This window comes from Haemorhous mexicanus, chromosome Z (assembly GCF_027477595.1).
Source record: "Haemorhous mexicanus isolate bHaeMex1 chromosome Z, bHaeMex1.pri, whole genome shotgun sequence".
Lineage (NCBI taxonomy): Eukaryota > Metazoa > Chordata > Aves > Passeriformes > Fringillidae > Haemorhous > Haemorhous mexicanus.
In genome coordinates this window covers 11,806,822-11,826,158 of record NC_082381.1, presented here as the reverse complement: position 1 = coordinate 11,826,158, position 19,337 = coordinate 11,806,822, and the positions used below count along the sequence as shown (strand labels likewise).

At 44.3% G+C, this 19,337-nt stretch overlaps 1 protein-coding gene across 5 annotated transcripts in view; it reads right to left on the bottom strand.

Annotated features, from left to right (window-relative positions):
- The window catches only part of PAX5 (paired box 5), a 135,938-nt gene that overhangs the window by 51,506 nt on the left and 65,095 nt on the right, over window positions 1-19,337 (bottom strand). For 3 of the 5 annotated variants that reach the window (XR_009490273.1, XM_059873355.1, XM_059873356.1), the window contains exons 7-8: window positions 16,660-16,716; window positions 12,513-12,642 (exon numbers count right to left, since the gene is read on the bottom strand). Coding sequence is in view for 4 of the 5 variants with exons in the window: in XM_059873355.1 (XP_059729338.1) it covers window positions 12,513-12,642; window positions 16,660-16,716 (187 nt within the window). In the remaining variant the exon portion in view is untranslated. The remainder of the gene's footprint in view (window positions 1-12,512; window positions 12,643-16,659; window positions 16,717-19,337) is intronic. The other 2 variants (XM_059873357.1, XM_059873358.1) reach the window with 1 other exon arrangement.

The following is a 19,337-nucleotide window of genomic DNA, read 5'->3' as shown; positions in this document are numbered from 1 at the left end:
AGAGTGGACAAAGCCATTGGGATGCTCTGGGGCAGGACATGGGGATTCATGGAGCACCTCCTGGTATGGCCTGAGCAGCTGCAGGCAAAGACACAAAGCAGAAGTGTGTTCTGCAACCCTGTACCCTGTGTTCATGCGCCAGGTGTGAGGTATGTCCCTTGTGTCCCTGTTACCGCCAGTGTTCTCATTCCTATGATGACCATCCCCAGTGCAGCCCCACAGGGAGACATGGACAATGCTCTCCAGAGAACTCAGGGGCCAGATGCAGCTTTGCCATCCAGACTAGGCTGGGCAATGCCCTGGCTCCACAAGATTCATAGTTTGCTGTGGTTCAGTGTCTATACCAGACAGTTTGGCTGTCTCTGCCTCAGCATGGGGGTGAAGCTGGACCAGGATGCATTTGGAACTGCCTTCACTGGCTAGCATACACAGCTTAGGCAACAGAGGACACAGTTTTCCTACAGCGTGAACAGCTACCAGACTTGCTCAAGGCTACACCAAGGCCTGGGAACAGCTTATGTCCATGTGCCATATAACTATATTAACAAGGACAGAGGGAGCAAAACCAAGGCCTCTGTTTAGCAACAAACACCTGATTTGCTGACAGTCTTATCCACAGCCCCCAGCATCACCCCACCTCTTATGGACCTTGCAATGAGTGCAGCTGTAGCAACACCTGCTGCCTCCCCACCACACTCTTCCACACACTACATACCCGCACAGTCTTTAAGTCCCAGTGGTCAAGGACCATCCTTCCCCCAGGAGGATGCTTACATGGGGGGACACCACAAGGTCTGGATCCAAAAGGGCCAGAGATGAAGCCAGCTGGGGAGGGGATAACCCATGCATCCTTCTTTAGAGAGACACTGCTGATACATGGGCCCTTTTCAGAAGGTAAGTGTTCCAAGAAGCTATAATGTCATCACAGGGCTGTGCTCAAGGATTTCAGATTGTTGTAACGAATGTACAATGAAAAGAAGGGAAATTCCAGAGGGACCTCAAAACTCCTTTCGCTCGTTTTACTGAATTTAGTTTTGAGCCACATCTGTGTGAAAATCCCAAGCCAGGTGTCAACTCTGTGGCAGCACAGGCAGTCCCCATCCTTGCTGATTCTTGTGGGATTTCTACAAGTTATGTTCCTCACTGCTGGTAGATGTGCCAATTCCATCAAGCAGCTCAAAGCCAGGCAACTTGTATTTAGATGAAGTGCCAGTGACATTTCTCTTTTTTTCTACTTCATTTTTCTTTTTGCATATTTTTTTTATTACTGTTCAACATTTTTAGGAGAAATTATACGAAAACCAAAATTCACATATTTTTTGCCTTAACGTAATATGAAATCATAAAGAAACAATGGTTCATTGCAAAACAACCCAAAACTAAACAAACAAAACAAAACAGAAAAACCCCATAGGCTTATAAAATCTCTATTCTTGGCTAATATAGTGTTTTCCAGGGACAGAACTACAGAAAGAGCTCTTTCAAAGAATAGAGAATGTAAGCAAGGACTTTCCTCAAAAAATACACTGCAGCATCATTAAAACATGACTTCAAACATTTTACACTTTGCAGTTTTTCTTTTTTGAGTCATCTTAAGTTTCACCTAGATTTCTCCCAGATTTCTCCTAGATTAAAAAAATGAAATCATGCTCCCACTTCTAGGGAATGGTAGGAAGGTGTAAGGACACAGCAGAGAGCAAGTATCCTCCTGGCACACTCTCCATTGCTCCGGAGTGCACAAAGACTCAGAACTGTCTCTTTTATGATTTCCTCTACTCATTTCCCAAAACTAGTGGTCACACAACTCACAGTCAAATCACTGCAAATACAAAATCTCCCAACCAGTCAGGAATCATATAAGAATTAATTCCTATTAAGCAAATAAAGGCAACATATCATCAGTGGCAGAATAACAGAACTATTTACATCAGAAAAGCTCTCTAGGATCACCGAGTCCAGCCATCCCCCAGCAGTGCTGAGGGCACCAATAGCCCATGTCTCCAGGTGTCACATCCACATGGCTTGTAAATCTTTCCGGGGATGGCAACTCCACCACTGTCCTGGGCAGCCTTTGCCAGGGCTGAACAGCCCTTTCACTGAAGAATTTTTCCCAATTCCTCCAATGAGATGTAAGCCTTCCCCAGCATATCTTGAGACCGTGTCCTCTTGTCCTGCTCTCGTCCCCTGGGAGCCGAGCCTGACTCCGACCTGGCTCCCCCCTCCTGTCAGGAGGCTGTAGAGAGACAGAAGGACTCCCGAGTCACCTTTTGAGCTCCTTAGCTCCCTCACCACACCTAATAACACTTGTGCGCCAGACCCTTCCCAGCTCCATTAATTGTCACTGGACACGTTCCAGCACCTCAATATCTTTCAGAGGTCTTCAACTGCTGTAATCAAAACAGTTACCTTGTCCTAGAAACAACTTCTGCAGCCTGACTCAGACTGCCACTAGATTTTATTGTCGTGCTGTGCAGAAGCACAGATGTCAATGCATCCTGCTACTTACTTGGAAATATCATTTTGCTGGCTTGCACAGAAACGCTCAGATGTTTTCTTATTGTTGTGGGCCAAAAGAAAGTGCAATTAAGGAAGCATTTAAGCTAATTAGAATGCTGTCCTTTCCTCTCTTTTTTTTTTTTTTTTTTTTAATTATTTCCAAATTGGAGATCTACAACAGATTTCAGCATTTATCTGTCAGTGAGAAATTCTACCTGTCGGCTGAAGAAGCCGCTGTAAAAGCAGCCAGCCAGCCAGCCCTGAGCACCCAAACCCCCCAGCTGCCATGGGGTGGGTGGCACAGCTGCGTGTGAGCATCCCCAGGACCCAAACATCAGCAGAAGACACTGTGTATGAAGCCTGCAGAGCACTTTCCACCCACCAATGTGGAGCTGGTTTGATATCTTTTTTTTTTCCAGGGTGCTTCAGACCACTGTGAGCACAAGATGAGGCTGCTCAGCATGTCTGCAGAACAAGCCCGTCACCATCAGGACCACCATGAAGGCACGAGAACCCTCTTGTCTTAATCCTCCTGCTATAGCTGCTCGATTTAAAATTGCATTTATTATCCATACCACAGTGGTATTTGGGGCAGGGGGAAACAGATTTAATTAATTAGACATTGCAAAATCCTTAAGTAAAAGATGCTATGTAAATGCAAATTGTTATTATACATGCTTTGCACCAAAATATGTTTACCATAGTTAAATTCAACATTTAAATCCACAGCCAAACTCCCAACAGAGTCAGGCTGTACATCATCAAAAGAGGCAGTTAATAGCCTGGGTCTTAGTGGGGTACAAGTACCCTCGTTTGCTTTCTCAAATGCACTTCTTCTTTAATAGCAAGATAAGAATTCATAAAAATGGGAAAACTCAACGGTGTCGCAGTTAGACTCTGTCTTCTCATTAAAAATTACACTCTTGTTTTTCAGATTGGCTGCTTTCCACAGGAGTTTATGAGGCCTTTTCTCAAGTCTTTAACATGGCAGATCCTATTGTGAGTGATGAATAGTTTATTGGGAAGTGCATTTGCACTTTTATCCCTTAAATGTAGAAACTAAACTGTAACCCTTAGCATAACTTTTCACTAGAAACCATCCATCTGCCAACACCAATGTGAACTTCAAAACAGTCCTGCAGAAGTTAAAGTACAATTCTGTGATTATGTTCCATGTTTAAACAAGATCAACATTTCCAAGTAGGGACAGGTTATATGACAGGTTTTATGACCTGTATATAGCCTCAGAAGAAGACTTTTTATTGTTATTACAACTAGGCAACAACAACAAAAAAACCACCAAAGCATTTTTCCAGAAGAAAAATGTAGTATTAACAAATCCAAATATTTCCTTTACTTTCTTCAAAACTGTGCTAATTTGAGGATAGGGACGGGAGGGGAGAAAAAAAGAGGGAGAAAAGGAGTTGTGGAAAAGTTACGTTACTCTTATTTCAGAGAGTTGGAACAGGAAGTACAAATTGAAATAACTTTTCATTGAAAAAATGCAAATATTTGTTAATCTTAAATAAAAATAATTTAATTCCTTTCAGTCAGCTGGTGAAAGCACAACTGTAAAAGTGCTGCTGACGATCAGCTGGATAACAATTCTCCCCAGTATCTTCAGGTGACCCTTCTTTCTTTCTCCAGGGCAGGTCCATCCCACCTGTGCAGTTCCAGCTAAAACTAAACACTTCTCCTTCCCTTAGCCAGGGAAAGAAACAGGCACATTCTGATGAGAATCCCTAACCTAATATGCAGAAATTCTTTGAACCAGTCACCTTCCGCAGGTGTTTCCTTCTTTCCACCTGGAGCTCTTGCTACAGGGATGACCAAACACAGACCTCCTAAATGGTGAGACATCAGCAAAGACAGTCCAGTGCTGTGCCACTGTGAGAATCAAATATATGCAGGAAACCAAGGGGGCCAGAATCCACAGCTAAAGTGTAAAAAGTGGATTTATTCCATCACCATGCTGGCACTACAGGGACAAATACACTGCTAGCTTTCATCTTAGCAGGGACAAAAAGTGTGTGGGCTGTTCCCAGCCTCACATGGCAACAGGCCTGTGCAACACTTCAAAACACTTGTGAATTTCCTCTGTGCTTTTATGATCTCTGCTTTTTTCTCTCCCCCATGACAAGGAGCTCAAAAATGTCTGAGAGAAGGTCTCCAAGTCTCTATAAACACCTATGTTATCTCTACACAGAAATTCTACTTCTCAGAAAAGACAGAGGATAAAGAGCATAAGATATGTTTTCCCACATGGTTATTCTCCAGACCTTGGCATTTCCAGTTGCAAAGGCACCTAAATTATCATCTTCCTCAACAGATCTTCTTTTAACAACACTTTTGCCCCAGTCACTCTTAAAATACAAAGTAGTAAAGGCTACTTGTTTAACAGACAAATAGTATTTTCTAATGAAACCAGGTTTCTCATTGTAGTCAGCAAGATCTGGATTTAGACCTGAATTCCTGACAATAAACAATCTACAACTGCTGAATCAGCGAGATAGGAGATTCTTAGGTTCATTCTTTCTGACTACAGTAATATACAAATTAAAATAAACATCCCCCTTCTCCCCCAGGAACTGCTTCCAGCAGATTTCACAATGCTTTTCCCATCATTATTAAGGCACGTTTTTACTTCTTGATAATGAACTACTAACCCTGTATCACATTTTCGCACCTCTAAAATAACAGCAGTCTTCACTCTAAACATCAGGTGTGCATGAAGGAAAGAAAAGTTCTGTTTCGATATATATTCCTCAAAGGCATCTATTGGGAGCTTTTTTTGCCTCTAAATATCACAATATTGTTTCAATTGGACACAAAAAATATGTCTCAGATGCCCAGCAAAAATGGTCCATAAAAGGCAGATCAAATTCAGCTCGAGACAGAGGAAAAGCACTCCTTCCTTGGCTCCTGCCAGCACTACAGTCAGAAAGCAGAGTTAAACTTTAGTCTTAAGCACAGCAAAAGTAAACATTAAAAAGAATTGGAACTTGGAAAGAGGTTGCAACTTTGTTCTGATGTGGGATGAGTACCCAGAATCCAGCCAAGACCTGGCACAGAAAGGCAGCCTTTCCTTCTTTTGTGGGCCAAATGTTCAGTCTATGACCACATTCCACCTCACCTATCCAGACTGGTTAAATATTCTACCTGGATGTGCACACCTCACCACATACTCTTAAGACTGAACTCTCAGATTTTCTTGTGTACCTCTCAGACTCCTAACTTCCAAAGTCATAAAAAGAAATAGGCCACATGTCAAGATGTTTACACAACCCAAATGTCCTCTCTTATGCTTACACTCTCCCAGCCATTACCAGAAGAACGCAGCCCTTATAATCTTCATCAGAGAAGTTCAGTCAGGTCAAGAATCCCAGGGAAGGAGTTTGAAGGCTGGTATCCTTTTCTGGTCACTAGAAAGCAATAGAAGATGAAATGGCCTCAAATTGCAGCAAGGGGGAAGCTTAGATTGGACATCAGGGAAATTGTCTGCACTGAAAAGGCTGTCAGGCACTGGAACAGGCTGTCCACAGCAGTGATGTCCCCGGAGGGATTTAAATGGTGGGTAGGCATTTGGAGACATTGCTAATCATAGACTTGGCAGTGCTGGATTAGTGGTTGGACTTGATGATCTTGGAGACCTTTCCCAAGCTAAATGGTTCTCTGACTGAAAAAAGGAAAAGGATACAAAGATTCAAAACCACCCCCCCCCAAAAATGAAACAATGGAAAGCAAAACCTCCATATTTTCCTTCCATGTTTTGTGGTATCTCTAAAATGTTCCCTCTAAATCATGTACGAAAAGTGAAATAAATTATGAGAAAGCTTCCTTACCCACCTACTCCATTTTCATGCCCAGGCTGGTATAGGCAGACCCCCAGAAGGTACCAGTGGTCCTAGTAACATGGACTGCAGGCTGTCTCACAGTAACCCTGGGCCCAACCCCACCAAAGAAGCAATGACACACAGCTCTACCCAGAAGCATGGAAGCACAGAGCCAACCACAGAAACACAGGGCAGCTGAGATTAGAAAGAAATTTCGGAGTTCACCCAGCCCAGCTAATTTGGCTATGCAAAAAAGTAGGTGTTGAGTCTAAATTCAATACCTTAACTCTAGGCCTGTGGAGTCAGGGGGTTTCCCCAGACCCCTCCAGCCAAAGTCTGGTTTCTGGAGCTGCTCAGATGAATCCTCCATCCACAGGCTGAGAATGATCTGTTACCACTCTTCTGGAAGTGATCTGGATCCTATTGCTCCTTGTTTTCTTGTTAAAAAAACAAGAAGTCCTTTTGGATTGCATTGAGCTAAATGCTGAAATACATTCGTCTTTAATCCCAGAAAGAGCTCCGCCTGGGATTTTAGAGTTGTGATTCTTTCCTCCTATTGAAGGCATCAGAATTCATGCAGTCCCACCATCTCATGCGTAGCTTCAGAAGGGACAAATAATACCTTCCACTTAACAAAACCCGGAAAAACAGTGGTGCATAAATTGCACTTACATCATGATGGCACAAACAAAGTAGCATAAAGACTCAGGGAGCAGATGAGACTGAGCACTCCTAAGGCAAAACATGCTGAGATGCAAACTGAGCACTGCAATTCACCACAGAACAGTAGAAAGAAATGTCTTTTGGCCTGCATTTATCCCATTTTAGCAACTGTGTTCCCTAATTACAAAAAGAGAACATTATTCCAGAAATATGGATTGCTAAACATATCCCTGTTACCTGCATTAGCCACAGAACTGTGCCACATATGAATAACTAACTACCTGGCACAATGTATTACGCCTAAGATGTTGGATACATCTACAGCAATGAAAAGGGCAGGCTGCTCTTCCCAGGGGAGGAGGACTCTGCTCTATGTTCAGCTTCACATCTGGGATCACCTATGTCTAGTGGCAGAGTCCAGCAATGCAAGCCAGAGCAGGTAACTACGATGACAGCCATTGGGAATGTCTCTCCTTCTCCATCTCTCCAAATAATAAACTGACACTGATCCTGCTCTTGTTCTCTTTTTTTCACCTTTTTATGTGCATACAAAATGGGCAGCAAAGTCCATGGATTTGGCTCTCCAGAGCCATTGCCTACAAGGCTGAGCACAAAAAGAAGCAAGGAATGTAACACTCCAAGCTGTGGTTGCAAGTTTGAATGCAGAGGATAAGACATAACTTGTCCATACTTGGCAGAGTCCTGGTCTCTCCCTGCATGTGAGGAAGAGCAGGTGAGCCAAAGATGATAGAGATGTCCCAACATGAAAGAAGACTAGGCTCCTCTACTCCACCATTTGCTAGACAAAAAGCCCTCTGACAAAACTGTGCCCTGTGACACTTCTTTTAATGGGGTGAGTCAGAGTTCCCATCATACCCCAGTCCAGTAAATGATGCTTCTCTGCCCCTGGGAGAGGTGAGCCTGGTCAGCAGCCACTCCTGCCTCTGTAAGAACATACTGACTCCCGTTGCTGGACACAGCCAGGCTGCTGCAGGTTCATCAATCCACCCCCAGTGCAGCATTGGAGAGCCATATAAAGATTTCAGTTCAACGTGGCTTTATCCTCTCAAAGTGACACCAACCATGCTGAAATCAGCAAGTCAAAGCAGGCAAAATGCATCTGGAGGTAATTAGTAACAATCACAGGCTGCTTGGAAACTGCTGACAACAGCAGCAATGTGCTGGACCTATGTCATTGGCTTGTAAATGGAGAGAGCCCTTACAGGCTGTGGCAGCATGAAGTGACTGAAGGGTTTTTTTTAAACTTACTATTTAATGTGGCATAAAAACAATGCAAAGAAAGCAAACGGTCCTCTTAATCATTAGAGATTTTGCTGGTGATCCACAGCACAACAGAGGTGGTGGATGAAGCAGTACTGAGAGCTGTGACTACATTTCTCCTTAGCAGCAAGTACTAGCATGAGTGTCAATGTTTAGGCAATCCTTTAATTTTCAAGATCTATCCCATATGTTTGGATCTGCCAGCTGGCTAAGAGAGAAATATATTACATCTTCTACGAACAACTGCACAGAGGATCTTTGTCATCTTAAATCTCAACAATGCTTTGCCACCCACACCACAACTTAGGTGCAATGAAGAGCAATGAAAAACTGTAATCATAGTTCTGTTCTCAGTCATATTTCCAATAAATTATTTTATAATCTTACACCATTATTTTATAATTTTGACACCATGAAAGAGACTAAGTTCTCTTCACATATGGCAGCCCAGACTACTTCAGAACTTCTCATAAAAAAGATTAAGCTTGAACAGCAGATACAGCTATAGAAAGACACAAGTGTTCCTGGCTCGAACTCATGGTTTTCATATTTCAAGTTATTTACCCACTTTTCAGCCTTACCAATAGCCCCATTCTGTGTTGAAACATCACACAGCAGTGTTCACAGCTCTGCTCCACACACACAACCAGAAGAGTTCCTGGTAAAAGAGATGTTTCCCACCAATGCTGCTCTGGCTACCATAACTCATTTGACAGTGTTTTAAGCAGCTCTTGGTCTCATTACACTGAAGCTGTTACAAAATTGTTTATAATCTGGAATGTCAACACAGAAGTGAGATATAACCAAACAAAGACTTAGGACATTTGCTGGACTTTTATTCAATTAACCCTCATTTTTACAGGGGAAAAAACACTACCTAGCATACTAAAATATGTTGCCCCCAAGGCTTTCAACTTCATTCTCTGAGTTTGTTCACATACATCACAGGACAGCCTGTATGAAACAAGGGAAGGTGGAAACACTCAAAAAAAGGTGAATAAATGAAAAGCAATGCAACTTTCTGAATCTCAAGAGAAGACCAGAGGTAACACTGGCCATTCCTCCTCCAGTGAGGAGCAGTTCACATTGAAAATGCCATCACGGATCTGTGAGGCTTAGGCTCTTTGCACTGAGCGGGGCAAGGACCAGGAGGTGGTTCTGGCAGGATTTCTCTAATGAATAAAGGCTTACCACTGAAGTGGGGCTGATATAAGGCTGACCTTTCTCCAGAGATTGTAACCTTACCGATAGCCTGTCATCCCCTGCCCATCCCAGCCACAGAACCCTAAACCAATAGCTCGATTTTACCACAGCTTTGGTCAGGCCACAGACCACAAAAAAAGCTCTGAGAAGGCAGAATAGGTGGTGTGCTTGCAGACATTTGTTGGACCTAGCACTCATAACCACTGTTGTGCACCATTTCTCAGCTCCTGATTTTCAGAGATAGCTACCACAGATTAAGGTCCCATGGCAATATGCACCTTATGCTTACAAGGGAAATAGGGTCAATAAATGTGTCTCCTTTTCCAAACTCCCTGTCCCAGCAAGGATGGGTAAAGAGTTGTGACTGAAAAGATGACTTATATTAGGGGAGAAAATAGAGAAATCTGTGCAGAACTTCAGTCGGAAATGCACTACCAAGTGTACTGTAATGGACATGCCTTGCACATTACAAAGTACAGCTTGCTACTGAATCTCTCCTCCTCCTGACAACCTGCACAGCCCTTTCAGCTCCTCAGGAAGCCTCAGAGTAGGAACCATGACTCAGGCATAAAATATGGGCCCAGATCGTGATGGGTATTTCTGGGTGCTTCCAGTGCATGATGAGCACAAAACAATTCCTATGGCTATTAGAAAGAGAATATGAAAGCATAGCAGGTAGACAATTACCTCCCAAAACATATCAAAGGGCATAGGTTTTAGAAGACTCTTGATATGGTCATGTAAATCTACATTTTATGAATGCTGTTGATAGAAAACTCTACGCTACTTTCAAATTAAAGATATAAATACCCAGTGTCTTGAAAAATGCATTCTGTTGTAGCTGTCACTCTGGCATATTTAGGACTAATGGCAGGGTTTTTTTCTAGAACCAGCTGTTCCTAAAGCCTGCTCCATGCTCCATGTTTTTGAGGAGAACTAGCAAATTTAACATTTGGAACCTTTGCTCAAGTGTAGGTAACATCACAGGGAGAACCTCTGTGAAATTCATATTGAACTCTGCAGCATCACCTCTGTAATAGGTTTTACTCTAACAAATGTGATCAATCAGCTCTCAACACTCTAAGGAAGTAGCAATGTGAGACATGTAAGAAGTGTTTAAACCAGGGTAAAGAAAGAAGTACCAGCCCAAACAGCTTTTGGCTGAACGTCATTTTGGCCCGGTGTAAATTCTGGATGAGCAGTCCCTTAGAAGATGGCAAAGGCTATACTTAGGTCTCCCCAAAGCCTTCTTTTCTCCAGCCTGAAAAATTCCAGCTCTCTCAGCCTTTCCTCATAGCAGAGGTGTTCCAGCCTTCTGATCAAATAGGATGCCTCCTTTGTCCGGGCTCCAGCAGCTCCACAGCCTTCCTGTGCTGGGCCTCAGGGCTGGAGGCAGCTCTGCAGGTGGGGTCTCACCTGAGCAGGGCAGAGGGGCAGAATGCCGCCTCCCTCCCCTGCTGCCCACGCTGGGGGCTCAGGCCAGCACAGGGGGGTTCCTGGCTCCCAGCAGACATGGCCAGGGCAGGGACAGCTCTCACCCACCAGCACCCCGAGTCCTTCTCTCAGGGCTGCTCTCAGTCTGTTTGCCCTCTGCTTGGATCAATCCTGGGAGTAGCCCCAACCTAAGTGCAGCATCAGCATCTGGCGTTTTTTAACTTCATGAGATTCCCATGGGCCACTTCTAGGCCTTTTCCACGTCCCTCTTGGATAGCCCTATCTTTCAGAGGTTTTATGGCACTCTCAGCCTGGTGTCACCTGCAAATCTGCTGAGGGTGCCCATAATCCCTCTTTCTGTGTCACTGATGAAGATATTAGATAACACTGATTCCAGCACAGACCACTGATGGACATAGATATATCTGTATAAATGCTCCATCTCCTTACACCTTACAAGCCACACACCTCCAGAAGTCTCTCTTTCTGTCCATCCATCCACGCCTAGACACCTTTCTTATCTATGAGTCCAACACTCAAACCACCCATTCAGAACCAAACAGATATTGAAAGAAGTCTCTCCCATCCTACTTCACGGTAAATATGTATTTCTTTCACTCTCCAATCTCTTCTCAATCCTTCTAAACTTTGTCAAGAAAAGCTGAAGACTGATACTATACTGGGTTAAAACAACTTTGTAACAACACTTGATTTCAAAACTTCTCCTCTGCTAGATGAGATTTTAAGGCATTAAAGACATAGCAATACTTTATAAAAAACCGTATAATCTTCCACTGTAGCTACAAAATAAAGCATTATGTCCAGTCTTTGTCAAAACAGACAAAATCCAATGAAATTTGCAACAATTACACATAGCAGTAACACACTGAGCTAACATTCCGATGAAACACAGAGCCTTAAATTTTAAAAGCCCATCTTTTTTCTGACTTGCACAACTAATTTGGGATACAATTTAATAATTAGCTTACCATTTGGCCGATTTCCTTGCAAGCAATGGGATCAGTCCCAAATAAATAGGTGACCAAAGCATTTATCAGACCCTAGCTGTTCCTCAACTCTTGCTCTACACCTGCTGAATAAATGCAGATGATTTGGCATTCCTTGAACAAACAACCTGTGGTTTTCATTTAAATGCAACTTTAGTGCACGGGTACAATTCAGAAATGGTAAAAAATGAGATTCCAAAATTCAGGCTAGTTTGAACTATCATAAAAACTCCATCCAGACAAACATACCAGGTGCATTTATGAAAAAATAGCTCCAAAGCCCAAAAGCAGAGGCAAGCATTCTGCTTTTCAGTGATGCAGTGGTATTCAAGATGTACTTTTGGGGCGGAGGGGCACATCCTTTCCTGAACAAGAGGGATGGAGGCTCCATCTGTCAGCTAACAAACATACACAAACTATTTACACAAGCCATTCAGCTCTCTTTCAACAAGAGCTCCTATGAAATCACATTCAAAAAGAGACTTTTTGAGCAAATTACTCCATATATGACACAAATCTTCCATAAAGGACCTCATCATGCAATATGAAGGTACAGACAATTCACACTACTTACCAGTGTTTGAAAATCATTTACCTGTGACAATAGGATAGGACTGAGGCCCAGGAACACTTGCTCCCAAATCTGCAGAAGTAGGGCTGGTTATATTGGCCTTCATGTCATCCAATCCACCAGCTAGTGAGGCCATGGCTGAGTATTCTGTTGCCTGGAAAAAGAAACAAAAGACATTTTAGTGGAAATAAATTTGCTAATCAAGAGCTTTTTTTTGCCTGTGCCGACAGAAAGTAGATGCAATACAGAACTCAGAAATCCTTTGTTCAGCCGGTGTTAAAGGCAATGCCCATTTACACTGGGCTTTTCAACATTCAAACTGTTCAGTAAGTGGGTCTGTGCTTATCACCAGTGTTCTCAGAGAACACCAAAATAGGTTTTCTTTATAAAACCAAAGCCAAACTCATTAATATGTAACAAGGCTTTCCTGAAAGAGGAAAATGTGTAGATTACCTGCCAAGTGCAAGCTACTTTCTGGTTAGGAAAATGTACAGGCCTCTTAACCTCCACACTCTCCACATTTCAGTGTTGGCCTTAGAGGGGACATGCACTAACAAGAAGGTGCGAACAGGTTTTCCGCTTCCCTTTTCCTGGGAATGTTGCATTTCTTCTTCATTTCACAGGAAAGAGAAAGTATGTATATACAAAGAGTTTGCTTAATGGATGCATTTGTAGATAACTGTTTCTAAATCTAAGTTATTTAAAAATAAATCACCTGACTGTAGTAAGAACACTGTGCCATTTCCAAATAATTTCCTAATCTCATTACCTGAGAGAGGCTATGGTAAGCAAGCACAGATCTCAGAAATCAGAGTGTTTGTGTCCTATAACTCTGTTTAGGTCTCCACTGCTACAGCATTCTATAGCCAATGAGTCCAATGCATGTATCTAAAGGATGTATATGGCACAAAGCTTATCTTCATTTGCCCTTTTTCAATGGTTTCTTATTGTCAGGATTATTTCCACAAATCTGGGAAGTTTTCTTTCAAAGTTCTCTGTGCCCTGCTACCTGCCCTTTAAGTTTTAATCCCTTATTTGTGAGACAGCAGTCATGCCCATATCCACTGGAGATTGACTTCAAATAAAGAACTACAGTGGGAACAGGTACATTGAAGAGCAGCCACTGTGATGCCAATCTCTAATGAATTCCTGAAGATTAAGTCAATGCAGAAGCCATGCAGAGATGAAGAAATGCAGATGAACCCAGGATCACATGGAGGTTTTTTGGAGCAACCAAAACAAAACTCAGAAAAACACAGAATCACAGACAGGTTTGGATTGGAAGTTATCTTAAAAACCAACTTATTATATATGCCCCCTACCATGCGCAGGGACACTTTCCACTAGACCATGTTGTTCAAGGACCCATCCAACTAAGCCTTGAACAGCTCCAGAGATGTGACACCAAAATAAGTTACCTTTTTTTTTTTTTTTGAGGAAACAAAAGCTGATCTGAATGAATACATCCTCCTCCTTCCTGCCAGTTTCTCCGACAACCCAGCACATTATCTGGTGCTTGCCACTAACTCAGTACTTTAGCCAGGAAGACAAGCTGGTGTCTCTGTAGCTCAGGTCTCAAACAGAAGGTAATTTACATGGATAATCCTGTATTAACAGTTCTGTGTAATAAACATGTTTTTTCTGCAGACGCCATTTGCGTGAGGTAGGAGTACAGCCTGTCACCCTGAAGGATCCCCATACAAACCTCTTGCAGATGAGCATGCAAAATACATTTTAACAGGGACTAGCTGCTGGCCACCCTTGTCCTGCTCCCAGCCCATGCATCAGAGTCCTCTGACTTGTCTCCTAAGATCCTACATAACCTTTGCATTAAAGTTGTACTGTTCCTCAGTTTTTTCAGCTCACGCCTCTTCCAACACCCTCTGTGCCCCCACTTTTGCCTCGCCATCATTCACCTAGGTGTTTTTGTCTACCACCACTGCTTCAAAGACAGCCTCTGACTCATCCCCCGCTTCTGCTCCTGGGAGAGAACAGCTCTGGGAACCTCCCTCCTCTGCAGAGGATGCTGATAATGGTCCCAGCCTTCCTCCTCCCTAGAAGTGTAATCAAAGCTCCTCCTTCTCATTCAGCATGACACCACAATGCATTTCTCAGCCTTCCCATACCACTCCATGTTTTCCTGAGACTCCAACCCCACCTCTCCCCTATGCAGGGTACATGCACATATGGAGGCACTGCTAGATTTTTTCTTTCCCCAAAACCCTAATCTAGCAAAACATCAGAGAAACAATAGCCCTGCAGAGACATCCCAAGCAGCTGAGGATGCACAAGCACAGATGGGCTGGAAGCACAGCAAAGGAGAAACCTGTCCTTGTGTGCTGCTGTTTGGAATTTCTGGTATCTCCAGAAGAGCACACACAAATCCCTGGGGATACCTGAATTCATGTGCTCTATGAAAGCCATAACCACACCATATGAAGACTAGAAAATCTCTTTGGATCCTCCCATGAGGAAGATCCATCCCTCCCAACAGGCAGAGAGTGAATGTGGTTTCCCAATTACAAAGCGAGAGCTGCACACCTGTAGTTTGGGAGGAAGCATCTAGCTGGAATGGGACCCTTGCCATGGGCTGGGTCACATGAGGGGACTGAGGAAGGAGGTGCACATCCCAAACTACAAACCCAACTGGAACTAGCCCAAGCCCTCAACTGCAATTCCCAGACACAGGAATGCATAACTCCATGCATAATTCCATGCATAACTCCATAGCTTTCTTCCCTTCAGGAGTCCAAGGAACTGACCCTGGAAGAAACAGGACCAGAGTTAAGACTTTTAGCTGTAATGACCTGAAAGCACCATGCAAATGAGCTAAGAGTAACCCCTGAGCTTGGAGAAAGTGACCATTTCTAGTGTCAAGCAAGCAACAACCAGAGTGTAGCATAACCTGCCAAGGGTCACAGCAGAGGTAGCCTGTGCTCTTCCATGTCACTGCACCATAGTGAGTTGGCACAATATGCAGTGGTGCAGTGCCAAACCATGGAACAACATCTGCAGGAGGAACTGGAAGCATTACAGTTGCTCAGCACAGTGTGGATGGAGAGCCCATAGACAAGCAGCACTGTGGTAGGAATGAACTGAAGACGTGCAAAATGGAGATTTGGGGTTCTTCCCTACTTTTGGTCCCAATAACTTCCTGCAGATGAGAGCTGCATGTCTTCTGCCATGGCCCAGCAACTTTTCCCAGAGGTAAGAATAGCGGGATTTTAAGGGATTTTCTGATTTTAAGGGATTTCCCAGCTACTTTGCTGCGCCCAGATCCCTTCTTGGAACCACCATCTGCTGAACACTAACAGCCACACGGAGCAAACACTGACCACTGCTTCCAGCACTGAGGCAGAAGTGCAGGCTGAGGGGCAGCCCTTCTGATTGCGGACTCCCTCTCATCATGCATTCTCAGTGGAGGAGCGACCCCAACACATCACATCCACCTCTGCAGTTACAGTTTGCACTGCAAAGCAGCGGGGTCAGGGCCAGCACTGGGTTGGCAGAGTGGCAGTGACCCACACCTGCCTGTGGGCAGAAAAGGAAACATCGTGCTGCCAACAGCCAGGCACTGCAGAGAGGGGATCGTCAGCAGAAGTATCTTCTGGCCCCCAAGGAGTGGGGCATCAGGCAAGCAGAGCAGAGGAGCCTTCCCCCTAAAACCACACTATGGGTACTGTCTGCAGCTCTCCTCACTCCCATGGAGGGGTCAGGAGACTCTAGAACCCCCTGAAAAAGCAAAAACCTCCCTTACACTGTGGGGTCACAGTGTTTGGTGTTGAACCACTCATGAGGGGTACAGTGGTGTCCCCTCTTCCCATTCCCCCCAGGCAGATCTCTTTCTTTTCAAGCACCCCATCCAGAGAGGAAAGGAAACCCCAGGGGAAGGCAGCACTCATGGAGCAGCCCCTCACCCCACGGCCTCACTGAGACCCTTCTGCTGAACCCTCCTGCCTACTCTTCCCAGGAGCTTCTCCAGCTGATTGGGGTGGGAGCAGCAGAAGGGGATCTCAGATTTGGCTCCTGCACTAATGGGCTCTCACTGCTGCTGGTGGGAAACAGCCCGGAATGACTGTCATGGCCAGGGTCCCTCCTTGTGCAGCCAGGAAGCCTGACCTTCTGCTTGGTAGGTGAAAAAGCAAGAGACATTCATTACCCTAGAAATTACCTGAAAAATGACTGCCTGCGGTTGTACCACGCACTGTCTCATCAGCATGGAGCACCACTGCCATAGCATGGAGGAGAGAAAACACAGACATGTGAAACGAGGTATATATAAAAGAGAGACTGAGAAGGACAAACTGAGAGGAGGGGCAAGACCAGATCTTGTGTGTTCCCCTGCCCTAACCTACTCTGCTCTGGCTCGACTCTGGCAGACAGAGTTGGGGCAGTGGCTGCAGTGGTGAGGAGAGGAGTAACCTCTGTGCGCCCATTAGCAGCAGCACAAGTCCTCTTGCAGCAGCAGGGTCTGCACAGTCCCTCCCCATTAGACATCTCTGCAAAGTGCAAACAGGAAGCTTTCTGCACTAAGTAAAGTTTTGAATCTACCTCCACTGCAAAAGTTTTATTTCTAACTATTAATCCCTTGGAGTGGTGATTGGGATAGGCAAATGGTAAGAAAAAGGGCACAGGAGGGTTTCATAACTGTTTTCAAACCTGCTGAACTACAGTAAAGCAGAGAGGCAGATCACAACCAGCTTCACCCTGCACTTTTTCTGGTGAAGATACCTGAATATAACACACCAAAAAGTCAACCTACCCTCTGTGCACAGAAATTGTCTCTTTGATATTTACCAGTGATTTTATCCTAAAGTGTCAGGAAAAGATGGACACACAGCAGGGAACAAGGCCACTCCCTGAAACAGCCTGGTTTTTAGGTACCAGTGTGGGAATCTCAGGGAGCTATGAGGCTGGAATGAGCCCTGCAGCAGTGCTGCGACCCAAAAGATGTGAGACAAATGTATCCCCCTTTTTGCCTCATCCCTTTTGTGGGGCAAAGACCTCACAATGCTGCTGAAGAGACTGCACCAAGCAAAGATAGAGAAGAGCTGTCTGCTTCACAGGGCAAATGGCCATTAAAATGAGCCAGCTGGGGTCCACTGGGACTTGCACATGTTTCTTTTTTGCATCTGCTATATATTCCAAATCAGAACACCAGGCAGGCATGAAATAATACCTTCTGTGTTCTCCTGCCACTGGCACAGCTGCCCCCAGGCCCACAGTGCCGCTCAGTATGTAGCAGCAGCAGCAGCAACAGCAGCAGCTCAACAGGAGCTGAGACCATCAGTGCAAGGTGCCAGCTTGCGGCTTCAGGGCTTAGTCTGCCTCCTCACTGACCATGTGCTCTGCCTTCCTGACAGAGACGGTGCGTCAGAGCCTTCACTGACAAATAAAACACTGAGGTCCCTGAAAGGCACACTGTTGTCCCCCAGATCACACCCACCACACCCCCTGGTCATCCCTGACCGCAGCAGCAAGTCAGATCTCACAACAAATATCTCCAAGTTATCACATCTTAATATTTTTAAATTAATGAATAAATAGAGGCAAAAGTGGCACACGCCAGGCAGGCTGTCCACAGAAACCCACACAGCAGCCTGACAAAGGGAAAAAATTTGTATAGTTAGATATGGTTCGAAGAATTTAATCCAAAGCAGCTGTAATTAATCTCCCCAGGCTTTCAGAAACACAGCACTGCTTGCAGCTGCAGGCACCACTGCTGCTCCACCTGGAATTTCATGGGAATGGAAAATCCAGCCTAATGCCCTCCTACTCAGCCACCCAAGATATGGGTAGGAAAGGCTCCTGGAAACCTCTACATCAAATTCTCACCACTGCTGCCTTCCAACCACCACCCCATTTAATAATTTACATGTTATTCCCTGCACTGGGCACTGCTGACACCAATCCCAATCCTACTTTGGAACAAATGTTATTTACACGTTTAACTGGGACCGAACCCTAGTTTCTCTGTTTTCAGCCACATTGAGTTACTGCTGTCTCACAAAACGCGTAAGTTTTGTTTCAGTGGTACAACCTTTTTCCCTAAGTTTAAACTGGGTATTTCTGTACCTCCCTTTCACAATACATATATTGTTTATAAAAAGTTAACAGCTGTGCTTCATTTTAGCCCAAATCCAATTACGATTGTACACATCCCCAGACATGCCTTTGAAGGCAGTGAGAATTAGCTTGTGCACCCTGCCATGAACACATTTACCCTCATACTTCAAAATAACTGACCTGTTTTTGACCCAATCTTCACATTATCTGCATAAGGGAAATGATATACTACATTTTACATTTCCACAGTACAATTCATAAGTTGGTGCAGATATTCTCAGATTTTCCAAAGGGACACCCAAATCCAATCTAAATGCCAAGAATTTACCTGTTGTTTTTCTTTTATACATATAAATAGCTGCATTTCCATTTGCTCTTTGTTTCTCATTTTCATTTTGTTCTAATATCTGCATGTAAATGTCCGAAAATAGCATCTGTAATTGAAGATTATGAAGTATAGCCAGCTCCTGACAGGCTGCTAAGGAAGATGGATTATCCTCATTTTTCTGTAAATTTTGTCAATTTTGGAATTCATAAGCTATCAACACTGATCAAAATGTGACTGCACAGCTGTGTCAAAGCGGACAGCGCAGCACCGGCACAGCTCCGAGGACAGCATTCCCCTGCCACTCAGCCAGGGGCACACACTGCAGGAATCCTTCCCGGCTGCCTGCGGTATCTACATCCCAATCACACTGCCCCCTCCACCCCGAAAAAAAAAAAAAAAAAATCAAATAAATAAGTAAATTGAAAGTACGCAAATTCTCTGGTGCGCCAATTCAG